The sequence below is a fragment of the Falco rusticolus genome, chromosome 14 (assembly GCF_015220075.1).
Source record: "Falco rusticolus isolate bFalRus1 chromosome 14, bFalRus1.pri, whole genome shotgun sequence".
Taxonomy (NCBI): Eukaryota; Metazoa; Chordata; class Aves; order Falconiformes; family Falconidae; genus Falco; species Falco rusticolus.
In genome coordinates this window covers 14,597,159-14,614,249 of record NC_051200.1, presented here as the reverse complement: position 1 = coordinate 14,614,249, position 17,091 = coordinate 14,597,159, and the positions used below count along the sequence as shown (strand labels likewise).

Below are 17,091 nucleotides of genomic sequence, written 5' to 3'. Positions count from 1 at the left end.
CTCAGGGACAAACCATAGCGAGCACGAAGTACTTGAGTTGCAGTGGTGGATGGACAGTGTTCTCAACACCTGTGATCTGCTTTCCTGGAAGGGTAACTCTGAAGCTGCAAGTCCCTCTAGGGTGGGTGAAGGACTTGGAGCTTGGGCATTGCCAGATACAAGTCTGCTTCCCAGTATTTCTTCTTCAAGAGAGACAGCAGTAGGGTAGACCTGGAGCAGCACGTGCTGCCCGGTATGTGTTGTTAGCTGTGCTGCATGGACACAGGGATGAAGCCCAGAGCTCCCCGCTTTCTGCCTCCCACCTGGTGGTCTCTGTTTGCCCTTCACACGGTGGCTGAGCTTGTATTGCACGTGTGAAAGCCATGCAAGGCTCTGGCAGGAGTGAGGATTCCCAGCCAGGAGAAGGCCTCTGCATGCGTGTGCTGAGTGGGATGGAAAGCAGAGAGCGTTTCGTGCCTCAGCGCTGGAACGGCAGGCACTGAGTAAGCAGGGCCAGCGCATCTCTGAATGTGCCTCCCCGCTGAGTTCCTCTTGGGGGGGTGGAAATCTGCTGTTTCATGCAGGGAAAAGTTATGTAGACAAGCTGTGTTTTGGTGCCTGGTTTTGTGCAAAACATGGAAATCCTTTCCTGCCTGGTCTCTTTTCATTCTTTTTGCTGTCAGTCATTGCACGTCATCAGCGTCTGTGGAAGACAGCACAGTCAGGGCACAAGCCTACTGCAGCCTCAAGTGTGTGAAAAGCAACATTCGCTTAAAGATTTTCACATGAGAACTACTGGTGATTGACAGGACATACAGTGCAGTCATTAAAACCAGAAATGTGTCTTCTCTGGAACCCCTCACTGGTGTCCAGGATTAAAGAGACCGTAACAAACTGCATTACTGGTGTAAACATGAGCAAGCCTTGGGTTTGTGCTGGAAGCCTTGTTTCTGCAGCACAGCGCAGCTCGCCTCAGCAGCCAGCGAGAGGAGAATTTGTGGAGGATGCTTAGGGGAGGTTCATACAGCCTGATGCAGTACCCAGCAGGCTCTTATTTGCATCCCTCCAAGCTAGGATGCAGATGAAAAGGTGCAGCCCAGCAGATTCCAAATGTCCAGGTGTCATGCAGGTTTTTCTTCTGGATTTGAGTGTGCTGCCATCAGTGCTGCACTCGGAACAGCTGGCTTTGCTGCACTGCAAGCTGCTGTCATGTTAGCTAGTGTCAGATGCCAGCCATTTACAGTATGCACCATCACAGCATGACTTAAGTTGGCAACACAGAGTCAATCACATGCCAGCAGCCTACTGTAAGAGTGGGGGGAGTGTGTGGGAAGAAAGGGGGAGAAGATACTCCTATAAAATTTGTTAATGATTTATTTTTAATACCCGTTTTTCAAGCCTAGGAAGTGCAGTCCATATGCTTTTCCCTCCTGGCTGTAGTTGGCAAAGCAGCTGATGAATATGGTCTTTCAGACTCCTTCCATTTTGCAAGGAGCCAGAAAATACCGCTATATTTAGCACGTTACCAAGGCCAGCAGCAGAGTCTGTTGCTGGGTGGTGATTCCCTGGCTGCAGGCTTGTGTGCCACCTGGGACAGGGTGGAAATGCGCCTTCCCTGGGGTCAGTGCTCATGCTAAAGTAACAGCAACAAACTCCTCCAGTTACAACAGGATGGCTGTGCTGGTTCCAGCAGGCTCAGCATGCCACTCGCTGACACAGGTTAGTAGTCTCTGAGCACCATCAGTGCTCCTTCCCGAGACATGCAGCAGCCTCCTCCGGGTGCTAGGATGGCGATTTTTAGTGCAGCACTCGGTTTGTAGAGTGCCTCAGCAGGTCTTTGCGGGACACTGGGACTGTCCTGTGCCCCGTGCTGAGCATTCGGTGTGCTGGAGCCATGGCTGGTCACTGCAGCAGAACTGCGCCTTACAGCATAAAGATGCTCATCTGAAACTTAGGGGCCTGATTCCTGTTGTATTTTCTCATCTTGTATTCCTAGGCCACCCAGATATAAAATGGAGTTGTCCCTATTTGTCCCCAGCCCAGTATCCACACAGCAGATTTGCTACCAGTCCCCTGTTGTTTTCCCTGCTGTGTTGCAGCTGGTACTGAGAAGTGAATAATGGCAGTTTCTTTGTCCTTCTGGTGGCTTTCATAGAGCTGAAATTGGTCTTGAAGAGCATATGCTTGCTGAGAAGTACTGAGAACTGTGGGCGTTGTGATGGAAGTGTAGAAGAAGGGATCACCCCTACCAGTGTTGGGAGTTCAGACGATACTAGAGACGTCCATCATTTTAGAGTGAGACGTCTTGGAAGTTGTTTCATAGCTGGATGTCTAAACCGGGAACATTTTTTGTCACTCTCGGTCACATCGTCAGTTCCTGAAATTCATTATCTGAGAGATGAAGAACCTACTGTGGTATTGGAGAGGGCAACACGACCCAGCTGCGGCTTCTAACTCACCCTGGTGAAATGCAGTGGTTGATGATGCTCAGGATCAAAATGATGGTGAGGAGGAGCTAGACTGAAGGTGCAGCTTTGAATCCCAGTGCAGCAGTGATTCATCGAGTCTTCGTGGAGCCCTAGAAGGCCTGGCTGACAGCCGTGCTGCACTTCACAGCCTTTGCTCTGCAGCAGCGTTTGCACAGCTCTCAGTTCCTTGCAAATAAATATGTCCGCACTGAAACCAGTAGCACTCTTGTGTGGACATTGGTTTCTGCTCCCAGCTTTGTCTGCAGGATTAAGGCCTCATGCTGTGTGGGCTGTTTTTTTTTGTTGTTGATAATAAAAATTTTCTGTTTGTAGAACCCCCTGTTGGAATTAAACAAACTCTGTTTTGAGAAGAAAGTAGAACAAAGCTTCACACCAGGCTGGGATGGCTGGTATCAATGACATTGCAAAATTTCAGTTAGAATAGCAAAGCCCTCTTCAAGTTGAAGAAGGCCTTGTAAGTATTGTTCACAAAAAATAGTAGCTTTTTTTTCACCTTCTCTATTCCTGCAGTGTAGAAACATCTACACCGATTTATTCCAAATTTGGTAGAAATTAGTGTTTTCCCAACCCAAAGCAGTTGTGCCAGTTTCAACCAGGAGGAATTTCTAAGGCTGGTGTGCAAGTCCTCCAAGTCTGGGGCTTAGAATAGAGCAGCTGCTTGGCCATCGGCTCCTGCTGCTGTGTGGGGTCAGCTCCTGCTCTGAGCAGCCCAGCTGTGGCGGTGGGATGCTGCAGATGTGCTCTGAGCCTGAATGCTGAGCTCTGCTTGGGTCCCAGGTGGTGGGAAGGGCTGTGGAGGGATCTAGTCCTGTGCTACTGGAAAGATGTCATGAGAAGGACGACCCAAACCTACCCAGTGCTGAGGAGTCGTCGTCTTCTTCCAGATTAATGTAGTTATTTACCTTGTAGTAGTGCTGGGTTGTCTGAGCACCAGCCAGCTGCATGGTGCCATTTTACCCTTGCTTTACACAGATGTGAGAAAGTGTCTGGTGATGAAGATTCATGTCCTCGGGGCCTGTGAGCAATTAGCTCACAGCTGGGAATCTGGGGCTGTTGGATTGCTGAGAAGCCAAAACAATAGCATTAAAAAGCCGCTTTCTTTGTGAGTTGGGTCGTTGGGAAGCGCTGGGCTCTTGTAGGAGCAGGGCAGAGAGTTTCATTCCGCCAAGGCAGGCTGCTGAAGGTTGGGAGTGGATTTTTTCCTGTCCCACTGGGTTCCCCTCGCTTCTCGCATTTAATTATTTGCCTCAAAATAACAACAGGGAGCCAGGGGTTTTGTTTAGCTCTCTGATCTCCTTGGAGCAGATAAGAGAGGAGCTTGTTTCTCATGATACTTTGCCATACAGCCCCTTTCAGGCTGTAGTAATGCTCTGCAGCCCTCTCCCCAGTGAAGCCGCTATCCGCACCAGGAAGGGGGGGCAGAGGAAAGCACACCTAAAGTTTGCAGGTCTCGGGCTGCTCTAGTGACCTACTCTTCTCCTGGCATGCCAATGATCCTGTGTGGGAGTTCCAAAAGAGCCCCCATAGCGGGTCACGGTGTTGGCTTTGTGCAGTGGTACTCAGACTGGCCAGTGGTTCCACCTGTATGTGCGTGCAAGTCTTAAAAACCCCCAGAGGAGCATCCCGGCTGCAGGCAGGACTCATCCTGGGGGCTTCCACCAGTCTGAGTGTACCCCTGTGGACCTGGTTGTGGGGCTACAGCTCTGCTGTGAGTGATTCTGCTAATGGGAGCCGGTACGTGGGGTCACCCGATGTGCCTCTTTTTGAAACCACACTTAATTATACTGAGGCTGAGAACTTGGCGTCCAGCGCTTGACAAGAGTGCCTGGGACGGGCTGGCTGATGGAGGTCCTGCTCCTTTGCTGGCAGCAGGAATGATTCTTAGTTATCTGTCACGTAACAGCTCTGGACCCCAGGTCTGGCCTTATTTTAATAAGCTCTGAACAGCTCCGAAGAAATACTGCCTCAAAAAAATTCATCATTTTTTGCATAGAAGTTATTTATAAAATTTAAGTGTAAAGTTGCGTAAAATGTTCCTTGTACTTTGTATGCCTCTGTTTCTGGAGGAGGGAATACACGGTGGGGTGGGGGGGAACCCCATCATTTTAAAGGATTATTTCATCTTACTGACAAAATTTATTACTAGTTTTCTGTGTTCAGTGGACTGTTGATATTTATGTTCCTCTATCTGCTTGCAAACACTACTAAGGCAAGGCACAGTTTGTAGATTTTTTTAAAAGCAATGGTCTCAGTTGATTTGAGGTCATCTGTAACACTAGTGATCCTTCGCTTTTGAGAAGCCACTGACTTCCCCAGTGCTTGTGTTTATTGGAGGTGGGGGGGTGATGCAACATACTATGGCTTTTGACAGACGAAAGCATGAAGGGGGGAATTTTTTCACGTCTTCCTCCTGTGACTACCAGTTCTCGGCATCTCGGGGTACGTGCATGTTGGAGATCAGAGGTGCTGCTTTACAGAGCTGTCATCTTAACGTTTTACCCAGCACAGCTGGAGAAGTGGTAGAGACAGTTTGGTTTCTTGCTGTCTGCTGGTCGGGGCCAATTAAGTGGTCTGGTGTTGGGAGGAAGGGAGGGGAAGAACAGCCCACACAAGAAAATGGGGAATTTTTGTTGTTGCTTCAGGAGCTGTTTGTCACTAGCTTCTGAAAATACTGGGTTTTGTGTTAGATTAGATTTTTTTTTTCTTTTGTACAGCTATCATTTTAACATCAGGAAGCCTAACTTTTGGATTTAGCTTGATAGTATTTGGTTAGTGTTACTGCAGGAGAAGTCATGTTGTTCTTCTCTTCACCTAAGTATTGCGCTGCTATAGAAAAATAACAAAAGAGGCACAGTAGTACCAAACTGCCTCCACCCAAATGATTGTGTTGTTACAGTAACCCAAACAAACCTTAATTAAATTTCTCTGCCTGCCCCGAGTGTTACATTCACTGAAATGCTGTTTCATTATGTTTTTTAGGGCCGGTGTACCAGAGAGAACTGCAAATATCTCCACCCTCCCCCACACTTAAAAACACAACTTGAAATAAATGGACGCAACAACCTGATCCAGCAGAAGACAGCCGCAGCCATGTTTGCTCAGCAAATGCAGTTCATGCTGCCAGGCGCGCAACTACAGCCAATTGTAAGTTACGCCGATGAGTCGGGCTCACGCTGCTCTGCGTCTCTTTACTGTTTGCTCACGGGGGCCCCAGCCCTGTGCTTGTCTGTGCTGCACAGCTGTGGGCAGCATCTTCCAGAGGGATGTCTGGTTCTACCTCTGCATCTTCTTGCAAGCTGTGCCTCTCCTTTGATAACGAAGGAGATGCGAGATTCAGGGCATCAAGTGGAAGGGTCTTACCACCAGGTGGACATTTGACCAGTTAACGCACGTACACCGAGTGGCTGAATTCCAATGGATCCTACTTTGGATAGCTGTTTTACACTGGGGTGAGGATGCTGGAGTTCTTCCCCACTGTGGCAAGAGGCCAGCTCGCTCCTTTGGACTAGATGCATTGTACTGGTGGGCTAAAATTGGGGAAGATGAATATGCTACCCAGACCTTAATACTTTTTTATGCCTGGGAGTGAGCCCTGTTTCACTGCGATCCTCCCAGCAGAGAGCTGTGCTAATGTCACAGCCCTGTCACTTGTCTTTCACAGTAATGCTGGTTTATATTAACAGCAGGAATGATTTGCTTCTCTTCGGGTAGGGAATGAAGCCTGTGGGAAAGGGGTGTTTGCAGAGCAGGTAGTTCAGAGAAGCCTTCATTGTCTGTCCCTGCTTTTGCCTATCAGTTAAAACAGGTTTTCAGGCTGGAGAACCCTGTTAGGCCAGGGAGAGGACAGCTTGTGTCTGCCAGTTGGTGTATCTGGGAGGGGGTGACATTTGTCAGCTGAGTTTGAGTCTGTCGCTATATATATTTTTAAGAAAAGTCAGAGGTCTTGAAGCTGCTCTTCGTTGTGGACATAAATAGGCTGCGCATTTTTAACTGAGAGCTTAACTGGGAGTTCTCCATTTAAAGTTGGGGCTAAATGTCTTTTCAGGGGCAGTGTGCACTTGAAGGGCAGTTGTCAGATGAGGTTCCTTGTGCTGTGCCACACGGGAGGTCTGGTTGTATCCCTAGAACAAACTCTTCTAGCCTGAAGGTATACAAGTCTGGGAAGCAGCCTGCACTTGGCCTCCTGGTGTCCCACCTACAATGCCTGGCTTCTCTGCCCAAATGGGGCTTGAGACTCAGCATCTGTCATCCCGGCTTTGAAAAGCTCAGGTGTCTCTGGCTTATTTTCACAAGAGACTAGTGAAGGGTTCTTCCTGGCTGGAGGCTGTTGTTGTGCTGGTGGTGTAAGAGGTTGTGACTGAGCTGTATTTCAGCAGGGAAAGCTGGCCAGTGCCCCTTCGTGCTGATGCTCTGCCACCATACCAGGGCGTTTCTTTAGTCTGGCGTGTTCCTCCTGTCTTAGGAAGACTTTTCCGTGTTCACCTTCGCCTGGTCTTCTTGTGTGTGTTAGCAGCTTTATCTTCATCCTGCTGTGTAAGCTAGGAAAACGCTGTTTATTCTTCACATTTTGAAGACAGAAAAGTGAGGCAGAAGAAAAAACGGGCCACAGAAAAAGTCTTCAGTTGCTCTGCGCCTTAAGCTCTAATCTGATGTAATCTTTGCACCTCCTTTTGTGCAGTTTGAAACCACGTGCACATCAGAAGGAAATCCTGAATTCCCGCAAAATGGTAGCACTGGTTTCCTAGCCCTGTACCAAAAGCAAACCTTTCCTGTTTGGGGTTTTCTTCTGTGGGGAATTCACAGTGGACACTCTTCAGATGGCTATTTGAAACATCTTTGGGATTTCCTCTTTGGAAAGTTCCCATCTTCCCATTTTGCAATCTTGCAGGTCCAGTTCATTCCTGCAGTTTCACTCTTAAATTGCCTCTGGGACTGAATCTGTCAGTTTGTCTGGTTTGCGCTCTCTGAAATTTCAGAGGTAACCTTATCTGATGAGAAAGGTCCCTGGGTTCTGAATTGTGCCATGGGGGAGATACGGGCAAAGAAGAAAAATAAAAATTTGTTCTGCAATGACTGCTCCCTTCCTGCTTTCCCACACTTTGCTCAGAGTAAACGAGCTCTTGGTCCAATTCCTGCTGCCTGACTTGCTCCACACCAATTTCAGGACAAACAAGAGATTGCTCTTTCAACTGCCTTTGATTTCCTGAAGATGCTGCCAGTGGAAGCAGGCTTTGAGAATTTTTTCTCTCTCTAAATGAGAAGGGTGGGGCCTCCTTCTGGCTACACGTGAAATTCTTCAAAGCAGAAAGTATTATATCAGATGCAGCAGCAGAACAAATCCCATGTGATCAGAAAGCTGATCAACGGGATGCCTGCTTAATTGGGATGCTTGCCAGAGACGAGGTTTGGAACAGCGTGCTTATTAGCTCCAAACAATAGCTGAATGCTTAGACATTTTAAAGTGCATTTTCATCAGAAAAGCTACCGTGTAAACAAAAAAAAAGCAACGCAAAAAACCCCAGCACTTGACATAGCAGCTTTTCACCACGCTTCCTGAAATGGCATTGAATGTGTCTGTCTGTGAGTTTGCATCTAAACAGTCACCGCCAGATCTTCTTGCACCACCACTGACATCCAGCCAGAGCTAATCATCCCGTTGAACCGAGAGGCAGGACCCTGATGTTGGCTGTTTAATGAAGGCGCTGCTTAGAGAAGAACCGTGTCCCAGGTGGGCTGCCTGCTGCACGCTGCTCATGGAAGCCTACTAGGTGTGAATTAATGGTTGCTAGCATGAGCTTATTTCTCTGAAGTCTCTGGCTGCTCTCTGATGTTGCTGCTAACCATTTGTGCAAAGCTGAGAATCACATGAATGTTTGGTGCCCGTGATGCAGTTTTAAACGGACTGCTTCGTACAGCACTTTAAACCAAGTCAAGCAAGGACATGGAGCAGGGTATTTGGTCAGCATGGTGGTTTTTCTCTGGGAGAGACCTTGGAGAGACCACACAGGTGCCAAGTAGGAAGACTCTGTAGTGAAGTTGTGACTTTTGAAAGTCCAAATTCACCTTGACTTTGCTGCCTTCGGTTGAGCTGTGCTGGAAGCTGTCTGGGCTGGTTTTTCTTCTGTTTCTGTTGGACTGTGTGAAAGTCAGGTTGAAGGCGGATAGAGCTGGGCTCTGGCATTGATACAGAGAGCTGTTTTGGTCAATGCTATGTTTGATTTCTCAGATACGATCGCTTTGAGCTGTGTGTGGGCCAAAGCAAGACCACCCAAAAAGTGCTGCACCCTGGGCCTGATCCTCACCCTCCCCTTTCTGCAGCAGCGCAAGACAGACTTTTGGGGCTGGCCGGGCCATGGAGGTGCTTCAGCACAGTCTCTGAATTGACCTGGTGGAGTAGGACAGTGTCTTGCATGATGCTGCCCTGTTAGCTGTGTCTGAACAGGCAGCTGGATAGAGCATGGCAAGGTTGGCACACCTGCCTCTGCTCCTGCCCTGCAGCTGCCTCTGCTGCTGCACGGCGAAGTTGTTTTCCCATCTTTGTTCTCAAGCTCTTCATCCTTCTTCCTGTCAAGGTCTTTGTAGCCAGAACTGTCTTGACAGCTCTGAGTCACCCATGCCTCTGAAGACGACACAGACGTTAAGCCAGGTCTGCATCCTCTCACGGGGCAGCAGGACCCTTGGTGCTGCTGGAGGGGTTAAAGCACAGGGTGAGCAACTCACTTGACCAGTGGCACTTGGAGCAAGGGCTGGAGCAGATTTCAGCAGGTGTTTTGGACATGCATTTGTTCCATGCAAAAACCTGACCTGTATCTCAGCCTCTAGTCAAAGGCACAGTAGGAACGAATAAACACACATACCCTGGCCCACTGGGAGCCGGTGTCTACCAAGAGACAGTGCTGTGGGGCTTTAACACCTGACTTTTCCACTACAGCAGCCCACAAATGAGAGATCCTTTGAGCGCTAGGAGTGTGTCTTTGCAGTCTGATAGGGGAACAAGCATCTGTAGCGGTAGGTAGCTGGATACTTTGGCCAGTTGGATTTATTCCAGCATGCTCAGCCTTTATGTTAGAGGGGTGGTTTTACAGCCAGCCCCATGCAGTTGCATTGGAGCAGAACACAGCTTTTTGCTTTTTATGAACAGCATCAATTATGTTTCCAATATCAGGGTCTTCAGCCTTGTCAGTACAAGATCTTTATCTTCGACGTTTCTATCACCAGACTGTAATAAAAGCTGCCGCTGTTTTTTGTGTGCTTTCCATGTGTAGATGCTTAGCAGCGACCTGTCTCCCCTCCTCCTTCAGGCCATCAACACCTCTGTATTTATATTGGGTCTCTCATTTTCAGGCTTTCCCTTTTTAGGGTCTGAGGTAACTCAGAATCAACACTTCCTGGCTGAGACAGCGCTTGTGTTCGACAAAACACCAGCCGCTCCTCTGCCTTCCTCTTCACACCCACTCTGTTGTTTCTTCTCTAGCTTTAGCACAATTTCTGCTAGGCAAATGGAATACAACTTCTAGTTTGTTAACAAAATCAGCTGTTCCAGGTTCCATTGCCACTGGTAACAAATGTCCCTCCCTGGGGTGGTCCCTTCTCTCTGTTCACACCTTCAACCCAACTGCTCCTCTTCTCACGGTCTGTGAGGAGGTCAGAGCTGTCAAGGTCCTTGGCACCCTCCCCCTGAGATGGGTTCTCACAGCAGCCATTTCAGCTCCTTTTTTTTTTTTTTATTAGTTTTTTATTCTTGCAAGCATTTTAATACTCAGTAAACCAGTCCTGTGAGCTGCTACTAGTCTGAACCCCTCTGCTGCTGCACTGTAACCTGTTTCACTTTGCTCAGGAGTTACTGGTAGTGTCTGCACATGCCTACAGTTAACAAAAGTTAGTTTGCAAGGAAACCTGCCCCTGTATTTCCTGAATTTGTAAGAGCTTTAAGGGGGGCAGCAGGGGTAAGTGGCGATACTTTCAATCCATCTGTTTTGCCCTAGAGCACACCAGCAACTAAGCTGAGACTTTTTTTGTGTACAGTCATAACACTGATCTGTCAAGATTTCCTGGCTGTGTACAGTTATTGTGGTTTAAGCCCCTCAGCAGCTTGCTTGCCCCCTGCCCAGTGGCATGGGGGAGAGAATTGGAAGGGTAAACGAGAAAACTCGTGGGCTGAGGTAAAGGCAGTTTAATAGGTAAAGCAAAAGCTGCGCAGGCAAGCAAAGCAGAACAAGGGATTCATTCACCACATCCCATGGGCAGGCGGGAGTTCAGCCATCCCCAGGAGAGCAGGGCTCCATCACGAGTAAAGGTTACTTGGGAAGACAAACGCCATAATTTGGAGTGTCCCCCCTTCCTCCTTCTTGCCCCAGCTTTATATGCTGAGCATGATGTCATTATGGTGTGGGACATCCCTTGGGTCAGCTGGGGACAGCTGTCCCAGCTGTGTCCCCTCCCAGCTCCTCGTGCCCCCCAGCCTGCTCGCTGGTGGGGTGGCGTGAGAAGAAGGAAAAGGCTTTGGCTCTGTATAAGCACTGTTCAGCAATAACTAAAATGTCTCTCTGTTATCGACACTGTTTCCAGCACATATCCAAAACATAGTTTCATGCTAGCTACTGCGAAAAAAATTAACCCTACCCCAGCCAAAACCAGCACAGCAATCACAAGAGATGGATGGGAGGCACACTGAGGAGACCAGTACTGTTTGGAGTGAAAATTACAGTTGGATTCTGGCTGTAAGGAAGAAAGTCACTTGCACTCAGATTCCATCAGGACACAGGGGACCTGCAGACATGTAAAGGGAGGAGAGGTTTGGCTGGCAGCATCTTTGTTACTGGTATGGATACATGAGCCAGACTGGATTTCCCAATCCAAGACAGGCAGACAGGGCTGGCAGTGAGCGCAGCCCATCTTTTCCCCTCACCATCCACAATAAATACAGAGCTCCCTGATGCCAGCTTACAAAGGAGCAGTTTTCAGTGTGCTTAGCACGCTTCAGACTTTAAAACCCCAGTGCTTCTAGGTTTAATGTGTTGAGTGAGGTCTGATCGTTCTTTGGCTGTGCATCCCCTGGAAATGGCTGCGGAGTGTCAGGCCCCTGCCCACGGGCAGGGTGTGGAGCAGAACTGCCACTTTCAATCAGTGGCATTGGGCGCATAGTTCAGGTGGGCAGAAGTGGTTGTGAAACCTTGAGAATGCAGCAGCAGATAGATGCCAGGGCGTGGAAATGGGTGAACAACCAGCAGCAGCGATAAAAACCCATCCTGGTCCTTTACACAGCCCTCTGCAGGTCTCCAGGATTGTGAGTAGATGGTGCTCCTCAATTGCTCCCTGAGCAACGTCTTTCCTCCGCTTGCTTTGGCTTGGGTTTGGATCTGTTAGCCCTTGCCAGTTGCTCCCAGTGAGGAGAGGGGCTGCTTTTGGGGAATGGCTTTGGAGATGGGGACTGGTTTCAGGGAGAAGGACTCCCTCCCTGTTTATATTGGTGACTTTGGTGGAGAGGCTGATACATTACCTCTCCATGAGTGTTTCACACCCCTTCCTACCGGTTTCTGGTGAACTGACTGAGTGTGAGGCATTGCAAGCCTTCAGCCTTCCTCCCTGGCTGCACAGATGCCCTGGCATCCTCTGCTTGAGCAGTGGGAGGAACATCGCCCCTCCGTCTTGGTAACTAGCTGGATCCTTGGGCTGGTCCCCGGCTGTGTTTGAGCCCAGGCAAGGGAAGCCTGCCTTAAAGGATCCCCTGAAATTTTGGAGCAATGTCTGTGCTATACCTGCTGTGTTGGGATAGCCAGGACTCCTGCTGTATTAGATGCTGGAAAAAACATAGGGTAGATTTGCCCACACATTTCTGCAAACGATGTGTGCTGCCAGGTTTCAGCTATTACGGGTACATAAAACAAGCGTTGACAACATCTCAGGCCCCAGCATAACCCTGCACAGACTGGCCAGGCTGGAGAAGCTCCTTAAAATAGCATTTACAGGGCAAACGGTGACAGAAGTTCAGCAGATGCCACTGTAATTACTGGTGCTCGCACAGAAGAAAACAGTCTAATGGATGCTGCCTTCGCACTAAAGTGTTCGGGGAGTCACGGTGTTTGAAGATCCTTAAAGAGCTTTTCTAGCAGCAAAAGGTGTAAAATGTCTGGGAGCCACAGAGAATTGAAAGAGAAGAAAATGATTTAATAAAGAGCTGTGGACTGGAGGATCTCTGGGTTTAATAGTTATGAAGTCTGCCGTCAGCTGAAGTGGGGCTTGGCTCAGGCTTAAAAGAAGGAAAATTAGAAATCCATCCCAGAGAGAGGATTATTTGGTTCTGCTAGACTTAAAGCACCCAGTGCTGCTGATCCAGGAGGCTGCGTCTCCTCCTCGAGGAGGAGAAAGCGGGATGTACACTGGCAGCGACCTGCTGTCCCCCTTCCCATCAGCTCAGGAGCTGCTGGCTGTCACTGACCCTGGGGAGGGGGCATCGTGAGGCTAAAGACAGGCTGGGACAGCTTGGCTGGTGTCATGTGGGCTAGCTTCTTCCAGACTGCAACAAGCAGTATTTCCTAGTATATAGCAGTACTGGGATGAAGATGCTGTTGAGCAACACGCTGTCCACGTGTGGTTTCTTTTAGAAGCCCACAGGACTGGAAGTACCAAACTAAAAGCAAGGAAGGGGATAATGCGTGTGGCCCAAAAACGCCCCAGGCCATTTTCTAAGCATGCTTGCATTTACTGCCAAGCAGAGGCTCTAGCTACCGGGGACGGCATCACATATGACTGTAGGCATGAGCAGCTTTAAATGTAACCCAGAGGTCACAGCGGAGCAGGTGGTGGAAGGGAAAATATAAATAGTTGCGAGTCACAGGCTGCTTCCCCGGGGGGCTGCTGGAGGCTCTGCTACAGGAGCAGGAGTGCTGCCTTGCAGGCTCTGGTCTTTGGGTGAGCAGGGGGGATTGTTCATCAGCTGGAATTGGTTTCATTCCCAAATGCACCTCGGATCTGGTGCTTTAAAGTCTCACCAACTCCCTGGCTGTCGAGGCCAGGGACAGATTTTCCACTGAGCACCTGCTTAGGAGCTCTGTGTGATCTCACTTGCCTGGCAGAACAGCAGCTCCGTTCCCAGATGGGCGCTGCTGGAGCGGTTCAGGCCGGGGAAGTGGCTCTGCCCACCGGTGCTAAATCTCTGCTGCGCTTGGAAGGCCTGCCTGATGTGATCTATTGACCTGAAGCACTTAAGATCTTTTTGGCCCGTTGTTCTGTCTCCTCATGGGAACATCGTTCCTTGCAGCCCAGGTGGGATCCTGGATCTCTTATCAGCCCACCTGAGCCATCTCATCTGGTACGCTCTGTCCAAGGCTATTCCAAGCCCATGACCCACCTGCTCTTGCCAAAGCCACGAGGTCTGGCATGTTGTGGCACTAGTGAGTTTGGGGTACTCCTGCAAAATGGCTTTTGCCTGGAGGCTGTTGACAGTCTGAAACAAAGCCCAGATGTGCAGAATGCTGGACCTCCAAGCAAACCACAGCAGAGATGCCTCGCCTGACTGAATGACGCCTTTTGCCTACCTGAGCCCCCCTGGCCGTGCTGACGTGGAGCTCCGTGGAGGCTGATAGTGAACTCAACTAGTTAACGGGGTTACCTGCTTCGGGGTCCTGAAGCTGCAGTTTACCTTGGGGTCTCTGTACAGCATTGCGGTGTAGACACACAGAAGCTGAGACATTTATTTGGGAGTGAGAAGTCTGTTTAATTTGGGCCTGCCCTAATTGCTGGCGTGAAATTCTTAATTGTGTCATTAAACTATAAAGATCATCAATATGCTTTGATCTGACAAACAAAGATGCCCTGTGTTCAGGATGAGTCACAAATCTGTGAGTCAGGAGAAGCGAATGGATTGCAAGTAAACGGCAATAAATGAATAGATGGGAGAGTGCAGCATTTTGATGTTGCTAATCAAATTGTCTAAAAGGATTGAAGTGAGGCGAGGCTTTGATGGGTAATCCAAGACAGAGCTTTTTAACTAATATTTTGGTTTTTCTCTTTTTATACACAGACAACGTTTCCTGTGACTCCATCACTTGCAACAAGCCCCACGATGGCTTTTAGTCCCTACCTGAGTCATGTTTCTCCTGGGATGGGCTTGGTTCCTGCAGAGCTTTTACCAAATACTCCTGTCCTGGTTTCCGGAAATCCTACTGTTACAGTACCAGGAGGCTCTGCTGGGCAGAAACTGATGCGTACGGATAAACTGGAGGTATTTGGACGTCTGATACGATACTGCTGACGGGAATGAAAAGGACATGTAGTCCTAGCTGTTGGTCTCTGCTATCGTGACCTCACGCAGCACAGTGCAGAGTTTAACTTGCAGCTTTCCTAGCACAGGGCTGCTGCTCTCTGCTCTAGCAGACTCTCGCGGGGGGGGCCTGATCCCAGATCCTTGGAAGTCACTGAAAATTTGGGAGCACTCACTTTCCTGATTTCAGTGTGCATTAGGGCAGGGCTGGGGTTGTTGTTTTCTGTGTGTGGTCTGCTACACAAGGAGTAGATGGTCTGCCCTTACACGGGGCGGGTGGGAGATGTTTTGAAAGTAACAGGCACTTCATTTGTCTAGAACTGGGCTTACTGAACTTCTGCAGATACCTTTAGGCATTACACTGTTGGCAGTGGTGAGATTGGGCATTGGAAAAGCGTCTCCTCCTCACCAGTTAGCTGGGCATGCTGGGACTTAGTGTTGGAGGAGTTGTAAATCTCTTTCAAACCCTAAGCAGAGGCTCTGCGGGAGATAAGGGCTGAGGACCTGAATTCGGAGGCCCCTGCAGGTGTAAATTATAACACAGGAAGGTAGTGGAGAAGCGTGTAATTTCAAAACACATTGTTTTGTGTTATATTGCCTTGCTGACATCTCACTTTTTCCTACACTCAGTCTGATAGTGCACTGGTACATGATCTACACCACCAGCTATAGTCCTCAACAATTTTTCTCGGTTCCTCAGAGAAGTAAAGCTTGCAGATGCATTTTGTGCAACTTTTTTCTCTGCCTTTGATACCTCAGTGGTTATAACTTACAAAGATCTGCAAGAGCTTCCTAAAGCTAGCAGTTTTGGCAACACCTTATTATCATAGAATCATTTAGGTTGGCAAAGACCCTTAAGATCATCAAGTCCAGCTGTTACCCTGATACCGCCAAGTCCACCACTAAACCATGTCCCAAAGCACCACATCTACATGTCTTTTAAACACCTCCAGGGATGGTGACTCAGCCGCTTCCCTGGGCAGCCTGTTCCCAGTGCTTGACAGCCCTTTCCAAGAAGAAATTTTTCCTGATACCCAATCTAAGCCTCACCTGGTGCAACTTGAGGCCATTTCCTCTTGTCCTGTCGCTTGTTACTTGGAAGAAGAGATTGACACCCACCTCACTAACACCCTCCTTTCAGGTTGTTGTAGAGAGTGATCAGGTCCCCCCCCTGAGCCTCCATTCCTCCAGGCTAAACACCCCAGTTCCTTCAGCTGCTCTTCATAAGACCTGTGCTCCAGACCCTTCACCACCTCCGTTGCCCCTCTCTGGACATGCTCCAGCACCTTAATGTCTGTCTTGAAGCGAGGGGCCCCGAACTGAACACAGTATTCAAGGTGCCGCCTCACCAGTGCCAAGGATGTAGCAACCTTACAAGCACATTGCAGTGTTATCAAATGCACTGTCATGTAGTGCCAGGCTTGGAGTTTTGTTGTGGAGGGCAGTGAGACTATTTATGTGAAAGAGTCTCCTTATATTTAAGAAAAAGTATTTATTGCACATAGCAGCACGTAACATTTAGAATTAAACATCCTACCCAAGAGTGTGCTCTGTAACAAATACATAATGCAGGTGAGAGACAAATGGCAAAGCTATTAACATTTAAGCTTTACAGGCAGGGCAGGAATCCTGAGCTCCAGAAGTTCTGGAAAAATGATATACGCTTCATGGGGTCACTCTCCATTTCGCTCAAATTCTGTCCTTCATTTGCATTTGGTAATTGGCCTTGGTAACATTGTGGTTTTTTCATCCCCTGAACCAGTTGTGAATAGCACCAGTTGCACCTGTGACTGTTGGTATATGGGCTACCCAAGATGAGCGTGGATTTAAAATACACATGTGGTTTAATGTGGCCAACTGAACTGATACTCTGTGTTGAAAGTGCTGAATGAAGAGTAACTTGATGTTCTGCTCAACAATGTGACTTTCTTTTAAGGTTTGTCGAGAGTTTCAGCGTGGAAATTGCACACGTGGTGAGAATGATTGCCGCTATGCTCACCCTATAGATATTGCAATGATAGACACAAATGAAAATACTGTTACAGTTTGCATGGATTACATCAAAGGTCGATGCTCTAGGGAGAAATGCAAGTACTTTCATCCCCCTGCACACCTGCAAGCCAAAATCAAGGCAGCTCAACACCAGGTGAACCAGACAGCTGCAGCTGCGATGGTAAGTAGAACTCTTTTCAAGCTTTATTTCCATTGCTAGGAGATTTCATTTATGTCACATGTGTCATTTGTGGAAAAGTGGAGTGCTTTGTAAATGGCTGACTAGAGAGCTGAGAGTATGTGCAGTATGAATCCCATCTCTTTGTCCTTTCTGTGTGCTCACCATAGCGTGAAGCCCTGAATGGCGCG

The 17,091-nt window shown here is 48.6% G+C and overlaps 1 protein-coding gene across 13 annotated transcripts in view; it reads left to right on the top strand.

The window, feature by feature from the left end:
- The window catches only part of MBNL3 (muscleblind like splicing regulator 3), a 97,470-nt gene that overhangs the window by 56,551 nt on the left and 23,828 nt on the right, over window positions 1-17,091 (top strand). For all 13 annotated transcript variants that reach the window (XR_005107489.1, XR_005107490.1, XM_037408149.1 and 10 more), the window contains 3 exons: window positions 5,448-5,612; window positions 14,491-14,691; window positions 16,667-16,903. Coding sequence is in view for 11 of the 13 variants with exons in the window: in XM_037408145.1 (XP_037264042.1) it covers window positions 5,448-5,612; window positions 14,491-14,691; window positions 16,667-16,903 (603 nt within the window). In the remaining 2 variants the exon portion in view is untranslated. The remainder of the gene's footprint in view (window positions 1-5,447; window positions 5,613-14,490; window positions 14,692-16,666; window positions 16,904-17,091) is intronic.